Source organism: Rutidosis leptorrhynchoides, chromosome 6 (genome assembly GCF_046630445.1).
Source record: "Rutidosis leptorrhynchoides isolate AG116_Rl617_1_P2 chromosome 6, CSIRO_AGI_Rlap_v1, whole genome shotgun sequence".
Taxonomy (NCBI): Eukaryota; Viridiplantae; Streptophyta; class Magnoliopsida; order Asterales; family Asteraceae; genus Rutidosis; species Rutidosis leptorrhynchoides.
This window is the reverse complement of record NC_092338.1, coordinates 344,000,428-344,022,858: the sequence shown is the minus strand read 5'-3', so window position 1 is coordinate 344,022,858 and position 22,431 is coordinate 344,000,428. Positions and strand designations below refer to the sequence as shown.

The following is a 22,431-nucleotide window of genomic DNA, read 5'->3' as shown; positions in this document are numbered from 1 at the left end:
GCCAAAATAAAAATATTTATCACAAAGTGTCTCTACTAAATGTTCTTATTTTCATCCCATCTATAATGTTCGTGAACAAAGTTTTTTCAAAAAACGAAAAAAAAAAGTTTTTGCTTCCCCCCGATTGGTTACTTCCTTCTTGATCCTACCACTATATATATAAAAGTGTTAATTAAAAAGTTTTTATAATTTAAAAAAATTAATTTTCTATTTTTAGTTTATAATAAAAAAAATTAATAAGTGTTTTTATATAAGTTTATTTTAAATTTTTATAAATATTGTGTAACATTTATATAAAAAAAAAGTTTGAAATCAAAATAATTAATAAAATTATTATACGGGCCGAAGCTGTTCGAAGCCCGAATGAATTCTGGAATTGTTGGGCCATGCGATCGCATGACCCAGAAGACAAAAACCCATGCGGTCGCATGAGCTGTTCTGACAGGCCAAATCAGAGGCATTTATTACGCAGCTAGGGTTTTAAATTTATTATTATTATTTAGTTTTTAGGGTTTAATTAAAATATTAATTAGTAATTTAGTTTTATTTTTAGTTTTAATTAGTTTTATTAAGTTTAATAATTATTATTAACTATATAAATTAATACTTTTATAAAATAATAATATAAAAATAATATTTTTATAAAAATAAGTGATTTTATCATTTTTTTGTTTCTTTTTATAATTTGTATATTTTAAACATTTAATTCGTAATTTTATAATTTTTCATTCGTAATTAGTTTTAAGATTAGTATTTTGCCGTAGTTAATTTTTATTTCTAGATTTTAAGACTTTGCCGTAAAATCCCTTAAGTGCCTTTTCTTTAGATTAAAATTTAGATACTTTAGAATTTTGCGACGCCGTTTTAAGATTTTAGTACTTTTAAGTTATTGCCGTTTTGGATATAGAATTCATTTTAAGCTTTAATACCTTTAGACGTAACTTTTAATATTTAGTTTTTAGACTTTTTAAGTTTCAATGCGCTACGTTCTTTTTATTATTTTTTGACCTTTTATTTTTTGACGTTTTTCGACGCACTCTTTTTCTTTCTTATTTTTCGACGCTCTAGTTTTTAGGACATAGAATTTTCTATTTCTTCTCTAAAATTTCTTTAAATTTCAACAAAAAATTATTTAAAGTGGTTAAATTGATAGACATCCAAATTTTCTGGTTCATAGTAATAGTTGGATTTGTTAGTGGCGAGTTGTGGGCTTCCGATTTAAAGGGTCCTGGCTACCTGCTGCATCTATTGGGTATTCGAAACGTGGGCAAAATCAGAAAAGTCTATTAATTTGATAACTTATATAATTTTTTATCTTTTATAACTAATAGGATATTCAGTGAATGCACCGAGCAAAACGTTCACCACCTTTCATACGTTCACCACCTGTAAATCGATCAAGACATCTAGCCAATATTGTCGCCGTTGATTTTTCTTTAGAATCATCATCTAGTCGACCAAGTACTCAAATTCAAATTTCCGAAAATCCATTTTTTGAACCCGACCTCACAATTGAGAATCCGGAGGATATTCAAGGACAATTCAGAGATCCTGAACCACTAATCATTCCTCCGGAACCACAAATTACTCATCCAGAGATTGTCAAAGAAGAAACCATTAAATCAGAATCCTCTAGTGATTCAGATTCAACAAATTCAATTATGGAAGTAACGGAACCTCTAAGTATGGAAGACCGAATGAGAGCCACACGCACGGGCCAAGGTCACGCCATTATTAAACCAGACATTAATGCGACAGATTATGAAATCAAAGGACAAATCCTACACATGGTAACTAATCAATGCCAATATAGTGGTACGCCAAAAGAAGATCCAAACGAACATCTTCGAACCTTTAATAGGATTTGTATGAAATGTCCCGTTCATATTAATTATAAACGTTCCATATTAATTGATTTCGTTGCGAGGTTTTGACCTCTATATGAGACGTTTTTCAAAGACTGCATTCATTTTTAAAAACAACCATAACCTTTATTTTATCAATAAAGGTTTTAAAAAACATTACGTAGATTTTCAAATAATGATAATCTAAAATATACCGTTTACACACGACCATTACATAATGGTTTACAATAGAAATATATTACATCGACATATGTTTCTTGAATGCAGTTTTTACACAATATCATACAAACATGGACTCTAAATCTTGTCCTTATTTTAGTATGCAACAGCGGAAGCTCTTAGTATTCACCTGAGAATAAACATGCTTTAAAAGTCAACGAAAATGTTGGTGAGTTATAGGTTTAACCTATATATATCAAATCGTAACAATAGACTACAAGATTTCATATTTCAATATACATCCCATAAATAGAGATAAAAATCATTCATATGGTGAACACCTGGTAACCGACATTAACAAGATGCATATATAAGAATATCCCCATCATTCCGGGACACCCTTCGGATATGATATAAATTTCGAAGTACTAAAGCATCCGGTACTTTGGATGGGGTTTGTTAGGCCCAATAGATCTATCTTTAGGATTTGCGTCAATTAGGGTGTCTGTTCCCTAATTCTTAGATTACCAGACTTAATAAAAAGGGGCATATTCGATTTCGATAATTCAACCATAGAATGTAGTTTCACGTACTTGTGTCTATTTTGTAAATCATTTATAAAACCTGCATGTATTCTCATCCCAAAAATATTAGATTTTAAAAGTGGGACTATAACTCACTTTCACAGATTTTTACTTCGTCGGGAAGTAAGACTTGGCCACTGGTCGATTCACGAACATATAACAAATACGTATATATATATCAAAGTTTGATCAAAATATAATTACAATCATTTTTATTATGTTTTAAAGATTTGAGTGTATTAAGTCAGCTGTCCTCGTTAGTAACCTACAACTAGTTGTTCACAGTTAGATGTACAGAAATAAATCGATATCTATTATCTTGAATCAATCCACGACTAAGTGTATACACGTCTCAGGCTAGATCACAACTCAAAGTATCTATATTTTTGGAATCAACCTCAACCCTGTATAGCTAACTCCAACATTACTACATATAGAGTGTCTATGGTTGTTCCAAATAATATATATACATGGGTCGATATGATATGTCAAAACATTTGCATACGTGTCTATGGTATCCCAAGATTACATAATATATTTGAATACATGTATAATACAATATAAGTTAGCTAGGATATGATTTGTATAGATTTGTTAAACATTTCCCGTAGCTAAAAAAAATCAAAAATATCCAATCTTGTTTTACCCATTACTTCTTCATTTTAAATCCGTTTTGAGTGAATCAAATTGCTATGGTTTCATATTAAACTCTATTTTATGAATCTAAATAGAAAAAGTATAGGTTTATAGTCGAAAATATAAGTTACAAGTCATTTTTGTAAAGGTAGTCATTTCAGTCGAAAGAACGACGTCTAGATGACCATTTTAGAAAACATACTTCCACTTTGAGTTTAACCTTGATTTTTGGATATAGTTTCATGTTCATATGAAAAATCATTTTCTCAGAAGAACAACTTTTAAATCAAAGTTTATCATAGTTTTTAATTATCCAAACCAAAACAGCCCCCGGTTTCACTACGACGGCGTATATCCGATTTTACGGTGTTCATCTTGTTTCCAGGTTTTAAATCATTAAGTTAGCATATCATATAGATATAGAACATGTATTTAGTTGATTTTAAAAGTCAAGTTAGAAGGATTAACTTTTGTTTTCGAACAAGTTTAGAATTAACTAAACTATGTTCTAGTGATTATAAGTTTAAACCTTCGAATAAGATAGCTTTATATGTATGAATCGAATGATGTTATGAACATCATTACTACCTCAAGTTTTTTGAATAAAACTACTGGAAATGAGAAAAATGGATCTAGCTTCAAAAGATCCTTGGATGGCTTGAAAGTTCTTGAAGCAGAATCATGACACGAAAACAGTTCAAGTAAGATTTTCACTCGAAATAAGATTGTTATAGTTGTAGAAATTGAATCAAAGTTTGAATATGAATATTACCCACTACTACAAATATGAGAATAGGAACCCCCATAAGGAACCTCTTTTTATAATAGCAAAAAAAAAGAGGTTTCAATACCAAAAAGGAACTGGTTTGTGTTGTTTAATAGGAAAACCGGTTTCAATAGTTGAGGTAAGGAACCTCTTTTTGTAAAAAAACTGCTTCCACGTCTTTGGAACCTCTTTTTATATAAAAAGAGGTTTCTTTTCTAAAACTAAAGGAACCTGTTTTGTTATAAAAACCGGTTCCTGCATTTTGGAACCTCTTTTCATTACAAAACCGGTTTCTTTCTAAAACATAAGGAACCTGTTTCGTTAGAAAACCGGTTCCAGGGATTTGGAACCTCTTTTCGATAGAAATCCGGTTTCATATTAAAAAGAATGAAATGAATAACGGCTATTTTTTGAACAGATGGTGATCTGATGAGCTGGTACACATCTAAACTTAACTTCGAATTTCACACACATTTATCCAAACTTCATCTCTTCATTTACTCCAAACTTCAACTTCATTTATCCAAATTTCAACTTCATTTACTCTATCATTTACTCCATTCAAACAACTTAAAAAACACAAATTCATACTCACCAACCAAATTTCACACACGCTTATTCTTTTCAATCTCAAAATCACATATGCTTATATATGAATTTTCCAACACATTTGTTTAAGGTATATATTTCATTTGCATTTATGTATGTGTTCTATTGTTGCAAAATAAAAGCATATATTTGAAAAAAATTTGATTTTTTGTTTATTTACTATTTTATTAGAGGTTTATTAGTGTTTTTAGTGTACATTTATATGGCCAACATATTGGCAAATTAGCGTTTCGATATTTTCTATGATATGATGTACTTCGTTTGTTTTTAAGTATATATATGAAAGTGTTTATAGTTAACTTTTTTTTTTTTTGTTTTTTTTATATAGGTGTTTGAAGATTTGTTTCTTATCACTCAATGAAAACTCTAAAGTTTTAGTTTCTTGGAATCGTAGACCTACAAAAGGTATGTATATCTCTAAATTATCATGTAATTTCAAGCAACTAAAATATGATTTAATTTTAGCATTAAGATCGGATCGTATATATTAGAATTATATTCAAGTCAAATGCCTAAGGTTAATTTTAGCATTAAGATCCTATAAATTAGAATTATATATATTCAACTCAAATGCCTAAGGTTAAGTTGCCACTTACAACTATATCACTATGTAATTATTTGTATGTTTATAGATGGATCGTAATAAATGGATGTATGAGATACTTCGGTCTAGTCATGAGTTTCTTACGGAGTTGTCTGAATTTATGAAAGTTGCTGATGCAGATCGAGTGAGAAAACAAAACAAAAAAGTATCGTGTCCGTGTAAAAAGTGTCAAAATTTTAAGGCTTATGCGGATGTTCGTATGATTAGCCAACATCTAATTGTAAACGGGTTTGTAGATGAGTATATTTGTTGGTCATGCCACGGTGAACTACTAGTGGATAACCACAATGTTAGTTATGAAGGTAGCGTTGATGGTACAAATGGAAATACGGACTCACACGATGATGGTTATCATGATAATTTAGACGATATGTTACATGATTTGGAGCGTAATATGGATGAAAATGAGTTTGATAAATTTCAACAAAACTTTATCGATTCAGAAAAACCATTATATGCTGGATGTACGAAGTTTACCAAATTATCTACTGTCCTGAGACTGGTTAACTTAAAAGCAAACAACAATTGGAGTGATAAAAGTTTCACAAGCCTTTTAGAGTTGCTACATGACATGCTACCTGAAGATAATGAATTGCCTGTCTCATATTATCAAGCAAAAAAGTTATGTGCCCGATGGGATTGGAAGTCGAAAGAATACACGCATGTCCAAATGATTGTATATTATATAGAAATAAGTATAAAGACTTGCATGAATGTTCTGTGTGTGGTGCGTCAAGGTACAGGCAAAAAAAACAAACAGAGTTGAGTAGTGATGTGACAAAGAATGGCCCCCAGCTAAACTGTTGTGGTATTTTCCCATCATACCGAGACTGAAACGATTATTTGGAAGCCCTAAAGATGCAAAATTATTACGTTGGCATGTAGAAGAGCGTAAGAAAGATGGAAAAATAAGACATGTGGCCGATTCATCTCAGTGGAGGACTATTGACAATGTATATACAGAATTTGGACAAGAGATTAGAAATATACGCTTTGGACTTAGTTTAGACGGATTTAATCCTTTCAGAAACATGAGTAGTCGTCACAGTACTTGGCCGGTTATTCTATGTGTATACAATCTTCCACCATGGTTATGCATGAAACGCAAATACATCATGATGTCTTTGTTGATCCAGGGTCCAAAACAACCTGGGAATGACATAGATGTTTATTTAGCACCGTTAATTGATGACTTACAAACATTATGGAGTCCCGGTGTATCCGTATATGATGCGTATAAGAAGGAGACTTTCAACTTGCGTTCCATGATTTTCTTCACCATAATCGATTTTCCAGCATATGGGAATTTATCAGGATATAATACCAAAGGAGCTAAGGCATGTCCTATTTGTGAAGATGAGACATGTTCAAGATGGTTAAAACATTGTAGAAAAATGGTGTTTATGGGACATCAAAAATCGCTTGAAAGATATCATCCATATCGTAGAAAGAAAGACTTGTTTGATGGTAACATTGAGAACGGAAGCGCACGATCACCATTGGGTGGAGAAATGACCTTTTCCCGAGTTAAAAACATAAATGTTGTGTTCGGGAAAACAAACAAAAATCGCGAAAAGGGTATATAGAAAAAACGGTCTATTTTTTGGAATCTACCGTACTGGAAATATTTACAAGTCCGACACTGTATTGATGTTATGCATATTGAAAAGAATGTTTGTGATAGTTTGATAGGATTATTGTTGAACATACAAGGGAAGTCAAAGGATGGAGTTAAAGTGCGACAGGACATGGAAGAAATGAATATTCGAAAAGAGCTTCATCCGGTTAAGAAAGAAGGTAAGCGATCTTATCTGCCTGTAGCTTGCTATACCCTATCAAAGGCCAAAAAAACAAAATTTTGTGAAAGCTTATATGGTGTTAAGGTTCCATCAGGCTACTCTGCTAATATAAAGAGTCTGGTGTCGATCAAATACAATAAACTTATTGGTATGAAGTCACATGATTGTCATGTTTTGATGACCCAAATGATTCCTATTGCAATTCGTGGAATACTTCCAGACCGAATCCGACATACAATCACAAAGCTCTTCTTGTTTTTTAACATGATTCATTCGAAAGTAATTGATCATGGTGTTTTAGATACATGGCAAAGTGATATAATCCTTACTCTTTGTCAGCTTGAGATGTACTTCCCGCCTTCATTTTTTGATGTAATGGTCCACCTGGTATCTCATATTGTGTACGAAATAAAGGCTCGTGGTCCTGTTTTTTTACGATACATGTATCCATTCGAGAGATACATGGGTTTCTTAAAAGGTTATGTAAGGAACAAGCGTCGACCTAAAGGGAGTATAGTCGAAGGGTATGTATCCGAGGAGGTGATTGATTTTTGTAATGATTATTTGGAGGGTGTCAAGAATATTGGTTTACCTCAACCTCGGCACCAGGGTAGACTTCAAGGGGTTGGGACCATTGGAATGAAAGTAGTCGTTGGTGGAATTAATGATATACGCCAAGCACATTTTACAGTCCTTCAACACATGGTATCAATTGCTCCGTATGTACAAGAGCACATGGCATTATTAAAAGCGAAGAATCGTGGCAAGGATAATATGTGGTTGACAACCGAACATAACAAAAGTTTCTCATCATGGTTGAAAGAAAGAGTAAAGAAAGTTGATGTTGTGGACTAATCGGTAAAAATGTTGGGGTATGGTCCGAATATTATGGTGACAAAATACCAAGGCTTCGACATAAATGGGTATACATTTTACACAAAACAACAAGATGCAAAATGTACCTTGCAAAATAGCGGAGTAACGCTAATAGCCTCAACTACTGAATTCTACAGGGGGAATCGCGAAGCAAGGTCGAGGATTGCAAAAAACTCTTATTACGGTGTCATACAAGAGATTTGGGAATTAGATTATCAGACCTTCAAAATACCGATGTTCAAGTGTAAATGGGTTGAAAACTAAAAGGGTGTTAAAGTTGATAGTGATGGCTTCACACTTGTCTATCTTTCCACTAATGGCTACTTATCAGAACCGTTCATTCTAGCTAAAAAAGCCACCCAAGTATTCTTTGTCGAAGACCCAAAGGATTCGAAATGGCATGTTGTTTTGCATGGTAAACGACGCATACTTGGAGTTGACAATGTCGTGGACGAGGAAGAATACAATCAATTTGACGAGTTGCCTTCATTTTCTGTTGGTATTACGTCGACAAATGATGTTATTGATGATACTAGTTACTTACGTACTAATCATAATGAAGTATTACATAAATATTACACGAGTTCATTTGTTTTTGTTTAAACCGTAATAGTACATTAGATCAACTTTTTTATATTACACCTTAATATTACATCAGGTCAACTGGTTAATTTTTATTTTGTTTGTGATTTGACTTTGTATTTATATAGACTCACATACAAATTGTTGAACATGTTGATAGCCTTCCACTGCAAAAGCAACGATGTCTAGGTCGGGAAATGAAGGAACTTCTTCTAGATAAACACCAGCGTTGGCATCTAAAACAGTACGGGCCTTGGTGTCGAAACAGAAGGTTGATGCTAATACGAAGTTGCGAAGTATGTACCATCACAAAATTCAAAAGAGGCCTCCCTGTGTGAAATAACTATTTGATCATTGGATGAATCGTGAGAACCCAAATGCTGGGAGAACATTTGAAGTGGACAGCTCGGTCTTTGGTGTAAATGAGCATCCTTATTTCACAATTATGCCCGACGATATTATGCGATTAATGACGAATGGGTGGTTGGACATATCAATTGTCACATGGTTTTCAATGTAAGTAAATTAGTATATAATATTATGTTGGGTATCAATGTTAGTTTAGATTAATAATATGTTTATTCTCATTTATTCAGGACGTGTCATAAAATTCAAAATGGGATAAGTAAACCAAAGAGGTGCGCATTCTTAAATCCAAATATAATCTCACAAGAAATATGTTCTAAAGCTCCCGAGAAGGCAATTGATTATATCAAGGCAACAACTTCACTTCGCAATAAGTATTATATCATACCTTATTTTCAAGGGTATGTACTATATTCTACTTACCTTTTTTTATACTACTTATGTAAATATGTATATATCTGATAGAATCTTTTCAAATTATCAGAAATCATTGGACGTTGTTTATTATTTACCCTCACGCCAATCGAGGTTACATTTTGGATTCCTTGAAAGGAGGAAAGAGTCCACGGAGTTACTTATTGACAGAGATAATAGATAAGTAAGTTTTTATATCCAATAATTCGAAATTCGTTTGTGATGCATAAAACTGAAACAAATATTGGTTCTCTTTTAGGGCTGTTGGATGTCTCACATGGGATCAACCGATGGTAATTAACCTTGACCTTTTACAACTTCATGTATACCTATTTATAGATATTGCTACTATTTTCCAAGTTTCATGGTAGATTTGATTATTGTTTGTATACCACACAATTCTGCAGGTGTGGTATACAGTGGTGGAAAAATTGGTGGTTTAAGCAGATTGGGTAACATGTCTAAGTGAAAAATATAACTTTGGGTATACAGTGGTGGAACTATTTAACCCATTTATAAGTGAATGTGCTGAACTTTTCAACTCTACAAGATTTTTTTTATTTTTTTTATTCAAAAGCAACTCCACAAGAAAAGATACTGATATTACTTAATATACACAAAGAAAGAAATACCCTGAAAAGCCTAATCCAACATTTTGTCACTGTTTTGAGTGTTTGTCACTTTTTTCAAAGTTTGTTCATGTACCCTCCTTTAAAAACTAATAAAACTCTGTTTTGCTTTAAAAAAAGAAAGAGAAGTTTGATTATCTTAGGTTAGGTGGTTTTCTAATTATACTGTCAATTATATATGTTTGATGATTGATGATTGATTATTTAATCAAAATGTAGTGTCAACAACAAGAAGTTGAATGGGAGTGCGGTTACTACATTATGAAGTGGATGCATCAATTTATTTTATTTGATCAACACAGGTTGCACCAAGAAGTAAGTTATTTTTATATATTTTTAAAATTTGGAAAAGCAGATTGTAGGTTATAAAATTTGTTATGTGTTATTGCACATAAAATCTAATTTTAAGTTTAAGTTGATATGATTTTTTGGTTTTCAATCGGTTACGTTTTCGGGTTAATCAATTTAAAGTCAAATATTGAACACTCATGCCTAAAAAATATAATAAAGGTTAAAGGTTTGTTCAAGTACTGAAAATCTCTACACATATGATTAAAATAAGCCTTTTGAATGTACATGGACTATAAAGAGACGATCACATATTTTTAGGAGGTGTGACAAAAATACAGTATTATTTCTTAAAAAATGAACTAGTTTAATACATCTTGACTTGCTTGTAAATCCTAAATCACTTCAATCAGCAAATAACTTGTTACTCAGTATATTAGTTCAACAGGGGTGTTAATAACCAATCGGGACCTTGTTGAATACATAATTGAACGTTATCATCTTTGCTCCTTGAGCTATCCTGCGTAGTATGCTTTCACCATGTATAAAGTACTAATTCTAAGTTTGGTATTGGTTATCTATATCTTTTGACTAACACGCTCTTTTTTGTTCTTTTTATAGATTCCGTGGATCTCTACACAACCGTTAAGCGCGACCGAGTTAGAAAGAATCGTTAGTACTTGGATCTCCGAATATTTAAAGCCTTGATTAGTTAAGTTTTTAGTGGTACTTAGCTATCTTATTTTTGATTGTTGAACACGTTGGTTGTTGAAGTTTTAACAAGACTAAAACTTGTGTAAAACTTGTGCAAGTTATTTTGGTTGTGATGAAAACTGAGATTTGTTTACTTTTGGAGTGTTATGTAAAATATTAAATAGCAGGTTTCAATTGAATACTATATATATCAGGTTTTGTTTCAATATATATGAATATGAATATATAGCAGGTTTCAATATATATGAATTTATATCTGCGTTCAGATTTAAAAAAAAAAAAATAGAAGCTCTAGAACCGGTTTTTTGATAAAAAAAAGGTTCCAAATAAATTGTATTGAAACCCCTTTTAAAAAGAGGTTCCTTTTGTTAGAACCGGTTTTAGTTAAAAAAGAGGTTTCATATACTAAACAAAGAAACCGGTTTCAAGCTAAAAAGAGGTTCCTTTTCTTCATTAAAGGAACCGGTTTCTAAACCGGTTTCACACTTTTGGAACCCCCACTTAAAGGAACCTCTTCCAAAACCGGTTCCTAAAGGGTAAAAAAGAGGTTCCATTGCTAATTTTTTGTAGTAGTGACCTTGAATTAGAAAGATAATTTATTGTAAATAACAAAGGTTTCTTGAAGTTGGATGATCACTTTACAAGATTGGAAGTAAGCTAGCAAACTTGGAAGTATTCTTGATTTTATGAAACTAGAACTTATAGAATTTATGAAGAACACTTAGAACTTGAAGATAGAACTTGAGAGAGATCACTTAGATGAAGAAAATTGAAGAATGAAAGTGTTTGTAGGTGTTTTTGGTCCTTGTTATATGGATTAGATATAAAGGATGTGTAATTTTGTTTTCATGTAAATAAGTCATGAATGATTACTCATATTTTTGTAATTTTATGAGATATTTCATGCTAGTTGCCAAATGATGGTTCCCACATGTGTTAGGTGACTCACATGGGCTGCTAAGAGCTGATCATTGGAGTGTATATATCAATAGTACATACATCTAAAAGCTTTGTATTGTACGAGTACGAATACAGGTGCATACGAGTAGAATTATTGATGAAACTGAACGAGGATGTAATTGTAAGTATTTTTTGTTAATTAGAAGTATTTTGATAAGTGTATTGAAGTCTTTCAAAAGTGTATGAATACATATTAAAACACTACATGTATATACATTTTAACTGAGTCGTTAAGTCATCGTTAGTCGTTACATGTAAATGTTGTTTTGAAACCTTTAGGTTAACGATCTTGTTAAATGGTGTTAAATCGTTGTTTATTATATCAAATGAGATGTTAAATTGTTATATTATCATGATATTATGATATATAATATATCTTAGTATGATATATATACAGTTAAATGTCGTTACAACGATAATCGTTACATATATGTCTCGTTTCGAAATCATTAAGTTAGTAGTCTTATTTTTACATATGTAGTTCATTGTTAATACACTTAATGATATATTTACTTATCATTTAACATAATTAATCAAGTGTATCAATATCTTAATATGATTCATATGTACCTAGTAAGATGTTGTTATAACGATAATCATTATATATATCGTTTTCGAGTTTCTTAACTTAGTAATCTCATTTCTTATGTATATCACACATTGTTAATATACTTAGTGAGATACTTACTCATCATACTCTTATGTCAACCATATATATGTCTATATATATACCACAACATGTAGTTTTTACAATTTTGTAACGTTCGTGAATCGCCGGTCAACTTGGTGATCAATTGTCTATATGAAACTTATTTCATTAAATCAAGTCTTAACAAGTTTGATTGCTTAACACGTTGGAAACAATTAGTCATGTAAATATCAATCTCAATTAATATATATAAACATGGAAAAGTTCGGGTCACTACATTGTACTCTATTCAAAATTAGAGAAGTTGAGGATGAACAGATCTATCTCATGTTGTTTCCCTGGACTTTAAAGGGAGAAGCCAAAGATTGGTTAGAATCGTTACCTGAAGGGGTGATTGACACATGGGATGTTTTAGTTGAGAAATTTCTTAAACAATTCTTTCCAGCATCTAAAGCTGTGAGACTTCAAGGAGAAATTGTTACGTTCACACAAAAGTCAAATGAAACTCTATATGAGGTGTGGACAAGATTTGGAAAGTTATTGAGAGGATGTCCGCAACACGGTTTAGATACTTATCAAATAGTACAAATATTCTACCAAGGATGCGACGTTGCTACACGAAAAGACATCGACATAACATCTAGTGGTTCCATTATGAAGAAAACCGCAACCGAAGCTCACAAAATCATTGATAACACAGCATCCCACTCGCATGAGTGGCATCAAGAAAAAGATATCTTTCGTTCATCTAAAGAGGCTAGAGCCGATTCTAGCCATGACTTTGATTCCGTTTTCGCAAAAATAGATGCTTTCGAAAGACGAATGGAAAAGATGAATAAAGATATTCACGCAACACGAATCAGTTGTGAACAATGCGGTGGACCACACTTAACGAAAGATTGTCACATTGAGCAAACGATGGAACAACGTGAGAATGTTTCCTACATGAACCAAAGGCCAGGAAATAATTATCAGAATAATTATCAACCACCAAGGCCAAACTTCAATCGAAATCAAAACATTCTTTACAATCCAAATGCGCCAAACAATAACTCGTACAACCAACAAGGTCCGAATAACCAACCAACTCAAAACAACATTTTCAATCAACAAAAACGTAGCTTGTACAAACCACCACAACAAACCGAAGAGAAAAAACCAAATCTGGAAGAAATGATGGCAAAGCTAATGGAATCTCAAACACAATTTATTACATCTCAAACCCAAACAAATGAGAGGTTTGATCAGTCATTAAGAACTCAACAAGCTTCCATTTTGAATCTAGAAAAACACGTAGGTACTCTTGCTAGCATGATGAGTGAGAGGGAACAAGGAAAGCTACCGAGTAATACTGAAGTAAATCCTCGGAATGAGAATGTTAATATGGTTTCAACGAATTCTGAAAAACCAGCATCAGAAGATGGGAAGGTTTTAGATGTGAGTAACAATGAAGAAGTTACACCACCAACACCACCACCACCTGAGTATGTAAAGCCAGTGGTGGCACCATACAGACCACCCATCCCGTTTCCAAGAAAAGGTGATGAGTATGAGCAAGTAATAAGTAATAAAATTTGTGATACCTCTGGAAGGAAGAAGAAGAATAAGAAATTACAAGAAACAAAAATCGTAAAGATTAACCCGGTGAAGACAGTTCCACCAAAACCTCCACCAAGGTTGGGTGATCCGGGTGAATTTATTGTTCCTTGTCTACTTAGTGATTGTGTCATGTATGATGCACTAGCAGATTTAGGTGCGAGTGTGAGTGTTGTGCCTCTTTCATTATATAAGAGATTAGGAGTAGGTGAGTAAAGTCCAACAGAGATGAGTGTTCGACTCTTTGATCAAACCATTAGGCACCCAGTTGGAACTGCTGACAACTTACCCGTTCAAGTAGGTAATTTAACCTTTTTAGTCGAATTTATTGTCATTGACATAGAAGAGGACCCAAACATTTCTCTAATTTTAGGTCGACCATTCTTAGCATCCACCGGGGCGTTATTTGACGTAAGAGAGGGTAGAATGACACTTAGTGATGATGAAAAATCGATCACCTTTGTGAGTCGAAAGGCTAAATCTCCACCAACCAAAACCGTTGAACCAACAAAAATGATTGGTAAGAACCATATTGTTTTACCAACTCCAACGGTAGTTCTTAACAATAATAAAATGCCTAAGTGTGGGGAAGATGAAGTAAAACCTAATGATGACCTGATAACAAAGAACCCCGTTGTTAAAACGAAATTAAATGACCCCGTTATTAATAGTTCAATGAAGAAACTTATTAAACGGATTCGCGATGCTAGAACCATGGGGAACTTTAAGTTATGTAACCGGTTAGTATCTAATCTATCGCCTAAAGAAAAGGTGAAACTAGTTGAATTTGTGGAAATTACACAGGAATCCGACCAATGGCTTAAAGCAAAAGTCACAAATATGCAAGTTGATTATGGTCCAAGAGAAATTGACAATGAAGTTAATCACAATTTCGACACCACAATTACCTAAGTGTGGAGAGATTCAAATGTTCTAAAAAGAAAACGCTGTCTAGAGTTAGTTGTTCTGTTCTCGTGTAGTTCCGAGAATGGAATTCGATTGGTCTTTTCCACTAGCAGACACTAAAGAACTAGTTTTCTCCCCCCATTCTGAATTTTTGTTTTGTAGGTTTTGTATGAAATTTATATGCAATTTTAAATTTAATTTTTGTGTGATTTTAAAAAATAAAAATTACTTTATTTCATTAAGTTTAAAAAATGATTTCTAAAATTCATCTTAAGTTGAAGACTAGGTCATAGAACCGAAATTGCTTTACCCGAGGGCGGGGCGAAAAATTTTGTTATCATTATTTTTAATTTTATTGATCTAAAGTATACCAAAAAAATTAAAAAACCAAAAATATTTACTTTTAAAACAATCGCTTTAAAAACGATAAATTTTAAATTTTGTCGAGGGACGGACTAGGTAAACATACCGAAACTACCTAAAGTAAAAGGAAACAAAATTTTTTAAAAAAAATTATTCATTTAAATTGTTTTAATAAATAAAGGTTTTATAATATATATATATATATATATATATATATATATATATATATATATATATATATATATATATATATATATATATATATATATATATATATATATGTTTGTAGTTTATCTTATGTACAAAACAGGGTAAAACAGCGCACTTTTAAAGACTGACATTAAGTTCAGCAAAAGCTACTAATTTTGACGACAAGACGCAAAATATCAAATGTGATATAAAATAATATGTTTGCAAACTCGGTATTTTTAATCACTTTTCTACACTAATCACCCTCATGAATTTATAATTATAGTCTGATTTCATGCAAATGAGGGCATTGCATGATCTCAAGTGTGGGAAAGGGTTATAAATTCTCTCGGGTTTACACTTAGTTTAATTGCCAAATTTTGTGAAAATTTGAAAAAATTTCAACTAAATGAATTCAAAATCATGTTTATACATATTTATGAACGATAAAACTAGGTGTTAATACCGAAATTATTGTTACCTCGGAGAGAACATAAATGGAGAAACATCCCAAAATACTTGAATTCATTTAAAATGGAATAAAGGAGAATAAAAAGGCAAAGAAAAGAATAAATAAAAGCTAAGTGTGGGAAGAATTTACCAAGTTCTTTAAAACACATATCACATATTTGGTACAGATTATTGCAGGTACTTTTGCTTTAGACTAAACTAATTAGTTTTACCCGATTTATTGTAATACCTTTGAAAGAATAGATGGATCTACACGATGAATCAATTCCATCATTAAAAGGAAGTAAAGTCTTTCGAAAAAGATACGCGCTTCTTGATTTAGGTCAGGAAGTTGTCGTCCAGACCAGCTGTAGGTTGACGAAAAATCTAGAAAAGTCATCTCTAAAATCAGCAGGAAATCCACGGACCTCAACATCAAACAGGGTCGCCAAGTGGTCAGACTTATCCTAACCATGAGAGGATCTGTCTCGTAAAATGGGGAGGGCGCCGTGCAAATTAGCTTGATAAGACTAATGAATCAGACCCCCAGAAAGGATAATCTCCTTAAAGATAAAAAAAATTAGCTTTTAAGCCTGATATTACTCAATCCTTGAGATTGACTTTAAAGATTGAGAATTACAAACTCATGAAATTCCATGATATCTAAACTCGAGCTTGAACGAGAAAATATTTTGATCAAAATTAAAACCGATTTGTTTTCTGAAAACCTATTTTCAATGCGTTCATTACCATTGAACGTAAAATCCTAGGAATTCACCTGGATTCATTAGGTCACCTGAACCAAATCATGTGTCCACCGTAAGAACAGTGGTTGCATAGCATGGTCGAAGACAGGACCTTGTGCCAGACCGAAAAATTATAGGGTGATCTTTACTATTGCTCCTACAAAGGATAGTAATTGCATCCGACACGTTTTAGACCATGAACATCTGCATGTCATTAGACATTGCCTTAACAGTTGCTTGTTCAACGCTTTCCTTTATAACCGGACGGTAGTTTACCGAAAGGTAATATACGGAACAAGTATACTGGACGTGTTGCTTTCCTAATACAAGGTTAGCAAGTGGATGACACAAAACCGCAAGTTTTGAGCTAAAATTTTAAAATCTGAAACCCACAAAACCCACAAAAACATTTTGCAAACACCGGTGAAGGGTTATTCCGGAAAACTTATCTAGGGTAAAAGCTAGAATGAATTTTCAAAAGATCAAATGTTTTCATAAAAATCCAATATTCTTAAAGGATCTAAATTTTTAATAGTCATGTGGGACTATAAACCACATCGTTACTATCATTGTGTATACCGTTGTATCAAAATCACTTATGTATAAAGTGTGAGAATAAAAAAAGTGATTCGAGTGAAGTGTGATTTTATTTCAAAGTTATGTATTGCTTGAGGACAAGCAACGCTCAAGTTTGGGGATATTTGATAGTGCTCCAAATGAACATATATTTAGGCACAATATCCTTCCAATATGTAAAGCTTTTAGTTGTAATTGTTCTATTTTTATGTAATATTCGTTTAAATAAATAAGTGCGAAGACAAAAGAAGAAAATGACGATTTGAAGACGCAAATGACCAAAAAGCTAAAAAGTACAAAGTACAATCTAAGTGGTTCAATTTATTGATGAGAAACGTCTCAAAATTACAAGAGTACGAGTCGCAAAACGCAAAGTACAAGATATTAAATAGTACGCAAGGACGTTCGAAAATCCGGAACCGGGACCAGAGTCAACTCTCAACGCGCGACCCAACGTAGCAAAAATTACAAGTCAACTATGCACACAAATATAATATAATATATATATAATTAATATAAATTATATATATATTATATATATAATAATAATAATATGTCGACAAGCAAGAAAACAAAAAATATGTGAGCTGGATCTGACGGTCATGCGATCGCATGGGAAATAGGCATAAAACCCATGCGAGTGCATGAGCCCATGCGAGTGCATGAGATTTGCACTAAAATCTCATGCGATCGCATGAGTTACTGTAGCAGGCCACATCCTATAAATTCGCCAGTTTTCTGTGAGTTTGAAGGACATCTTTTTCTATTTTCTTTCTCTTATCTCTCAATTTATATTTGTATTTATATTTTAATTATAATTTTAATTTAAATTAATAATAATTGGGTTATTGTAAGAAATGTTTTACGGGTTTTAAAGTCGGGACTCTGTCCGTGTAACGCTACGCGATTAAATACCACTGTAAGCTATGTTCTTCCCTTTTAAATTAATGTCTCGTAACTAAGTTATTATTATGCTTATTTGAGCCAAAGTAATCGTGATGTTAGACTAAAAATTAAGATTGGGTTATTGAATTTTGTACCATAATTAAGGTTTGGACAAAAGACCGACACTTGTGGACATTGGACTATTGACTATTAATAGATAGGGGGTATTATCTAATCGAATGACAACTCATTAGAATCTGTCGAACCTATCTTCAAATTAGTTAATCTAATAATTATTAAAATGATTATGTATGTTCTATTTAGTGACGTTTATACAACATCTTTTACGATCATTTAATTAATTATTCGGGTTGGATAATTGATTATTCATTCTGATCAAGTGGGTAAATTAATATTCATATCTCATTAAAATAGGGGTGGATTACATACAAGGATAATTGGTGTAATTGTTAACAAAGTATTAAAACCTTGGATTACACGCAGTCAATAACCTGGTGTAATTATTAACAAAGTATTAAAACCTTGTTACAGTTCGAATCCCTAATTAGTTGGAATATTTGACTTCGGAAATAAGGTTAATTTGACGAGCATTTTATAACTATGACCGATGGACTATTATGGACAAAAACCAGATAGGTATCAAATAAACCAGGACAAAGGATAATTAACCCGGGTAACAATTAATTAAATTAAAACGTCAAACATCATGGTTACGGAAGTTTAAATAAGCATAATTGTATTATTTCATATTTCATCGTACCTTTATTTACTGTCATTTTAATTACTGCAATTTATTTTATCGCAATTTAAATTCTGTCATTTATATTATCGTCATTTATCTTTACGCTTAAAATATAAAATCGACAAACCGGTCATTAAACGGTAAAAACCCCCTTTTATAATAATATTACTATATATAATTATATATATTTTATATAAATATAGTTGTTAAAAATATAGCGTTAAACTCAGCTAGCTCCCTGTGGAACGAACCGGACTTACTAAAAACTACACTACTCTACGATTAGGTACACTGCCTATAAGTGTTGTAGCAAGGTTTAGGTATATCACATCCGTAAATTAATAAAACTTGTGTAATATTTCGTAGTAAAAATATAACTATTTCGTATACACCTCGCATAACATCAACTGTTAATGGTAAAACTATTTTAACGGGTAGGTAATACCCTAGAAATAATTAGATTTCACATTAATAAGTTACACTGTACATTCTTCGAATCTGATTCACCAGTCATTTATTATCCTACTTACAACCACTGATATACGTATCCGTTCACCGCAGAATAATCATTTTCATTCAATTTCATATTTGGATTTTGACCTATCAGAATCCAACAAGTGGCATAATGAAGAAAACACTGGACAAAATAAAATTTGTTAGAAACAGACAAATTAACTACGAGAAAAATTTTGTTAAGAATCCACGCTAACTGTTCCTAGCTAATTGTTCCTAGCTAACCGTTGATTCCGTATTACCTTTTATTTATCGCAATTTATTTATCGCAATTTTAATTCTCGCAATTTTATTTATCGTCATTTAATTTATGTTATTTATTTTACGCACTTTAAATATCGGGACACGTATATAATGTTTTGACATATCATATCGACACATCTATATATATTATTTGAAATAACCATAGACACTCTATATGCAGTAATGATAGAGTTAGCTATACAGGGTTGAGGTTTATTCTATAATAATATATATACTTTGAGTTGTGATCGAGTCTGAGACATGTACACGGGTCACGATATGTATTAATTAATTCGAATATTATATATTAGACTATATATGAATTATTGGACTGTTAACTGTGGACTATCGACTGTGGACTAATGACATTGGACAATTAAAATGAATTAAAATATTGATTATAACATATGAAACTAAATATTTCTTCAAGTTTGCCACTTGATTTCATCTTAAACCTCATTTGTATCTTGACGATTACAATATGCGCTCAAACCTTTTATGATTTTTGAAAACACCTCAATCGAGAGGATGAACCAACCACACTTCATCTACAGAAAAAAAGATTGATGCATATAATTATGCACCTGAAAACACTCGAAACCTGAGTAAATGTTTAACACGTATCTGTGCTAGCTCCTTTGGCATTGTTATTACCAAAAATAACATTGCAATTCCTTTTCAAAATATCAAATTTTGTCACAGCTTCAGCAAGTCAACTTCAACTTTTTGTTCGAAATAACCACATTATAACCGTGACATATATGCGTGCTCTTCTATTGTTACTGGAGAACCTTTTATATTCCACCATATTACCATCAGCGTTTAATCATCTAAAAACACAATTCTCTTGAACCCACCTACGATTGTTAACCGATGATTCATATATGGTAGCATTAAATGCAGAGGAAACAGCAAAATTGTAGAGGGCCTAAATGGCCAAGAGTTTGATGATAAAGAATGGAGTGTTGGGAACGTTCGATAGAAAATTTGGTACTGAAAAACGGATTGAGCTAGCCATGAAGGAGACCAAGGACAAATACAAGGACCATGCCATATATTCAAAGAATCCAGGTAATTCTGGATCCGATGAAACCTTCAACGAATATCTTGCTTCGTACTCATGTTAAAATCTTGCGGAAAATCTTTCTTCATCAACCATCGAACTTAGAAATTCCAAAATATCATCATAAATATCTTCGATATTTTTGAAGATACTTTCATAAATATTCTCTTCCGAAATTATTTATCTCTTCGTACTATCTATGTTACATCATAAAAGAAACTACTTTAGTTTCTAAATTTCTTTAAAATTCGAGTTTGAATTATGAATGATTTTGAAGTAGTGTTGGAAATTGATGCATGAGTTAGTATAATATAATGACACTTGATCAACGTGATTATATTACAGTAAGTCATGCTGAGTTTCTAAATAGAACGTGATGATTCATAGATCATAACGTCATCATGTGCCATGTTACATAACTCTTTCATTCTGTCTAACTTCTGAACATATCAAGAAAGTATACTCTTGATAGTTCTATTCTCAGTGATTCTGGTAATTTAACAAATCAAATTGACCTATTACGTTCTTTCCTGCTTAGAACATTAAGATCATTCAAAACTTTATACTTACGAATTTTGGACCGTTACTTGCTTTACTAGAGGTCGAGAAGAGGATAAAAAGGCAAAGAGCTCCAAAATATAAGAGAAAATATAAAGCCCAATAACAACACGGAGGTTACAGACCATGGATATTAATAAGAATAGCAATATAAAGACACGGTATAATTAAGAATAGCATCACCCCAAGGTAATAGTAGAAGTAAACAGATTTTTCTGATGGGAGATTGAAAAGAAGGATGACAGAAATAATAATTAGAAAAATATCAAGGATTAGAACTGGATTAAGTATTTTCACAATCTTTTGGATGTATAGAAAGTATAGGAATGGTGAGAATAATGGAAAGGAAGAGTTTAATTTATAATAAAAATATCAGACAGAGTAATCGAGGCAGGTCACCTATTTAATTATAGAGATCTTAATTTCCTTATTCGCCGAAGAATCAAATCTTTTAAATTTCGAAGATTTTCTTTATATCCCTTGAATTCCGGAATTCAACCTGACTACATCAAAAGCTAAGACAAATCTTTACTTCTTTATTTCACTCTTTTGTGATAACTTCACTCGTGCTCTTCGAATAATCGAATTGTTTTATCCATATTACTCAATGATGATAAAACTCTATTTTATCAACTCATAATCATCATGAAAACATTTTTATGGTTAACCATGATGACCTTACTTAAATTTCGGGACGAAATTCCTTTAACGGGTAGGTACTGTGACGACCTGGAAAATTTCGCCCAAATTTGAACTTAATCTGTATATTATCTCAACACGATAAGCAAAGTCTGATATGTTGAGTCACAAAAATTTTGAACTGATTCATATATTCGTTTGACTTTCGACCATTCCCGACGATTCACGAACAACTAATTGTAAATAGATAACATATATATTTAAATAGGTATTTATAATGGGAAATATAAATTTGGAATATTATATAATTTAATTTATATTGTAAAATAAATAAAATAAAATGCGATGTAATGGAAACTATATTTATGAATGTATAGATATATACATAATTATATATATAAATATTACTTGTAAGTATATAAAGTTATATTAAATCTATTT

General features: G+C 31.9%; 1 protein-coding gene across 1 annotated transcript; it reads left to right on the top strand.

Moving 5' to 3' along the window:
• Positions 1-4,402: 4,402 nt before the first annotated feature.
• On the top strand, positions 4,403-10,885 carry LOC139854761 (uncharacterized). Its single transcript, XM_071844045.1, has 12 exons — positions 4,403-4,431; positions 4,948-5,024; positions 5,111-5,136; positions 5,252-5,943; positions 6,053-6,801; positions 6,916-7,850; positions 8,166-8,459; positions 8,609-8,751; positions 9,077-9,247; positions 9,520-9,553; positions 10,109-10,204; positions 10,799-10,885. The coding sequence occupies exons 1-12, from the start codon at positions 4,403-4,405 to the stop codon at positions 10,883-10,885; spliced, it is 3,333 nt and encodes a 1,110-aa protein (XP_071700146.1).
• The last annotated feature ends 11,546 nt before the right edge of the window (positions 10,886-22,431 follow it).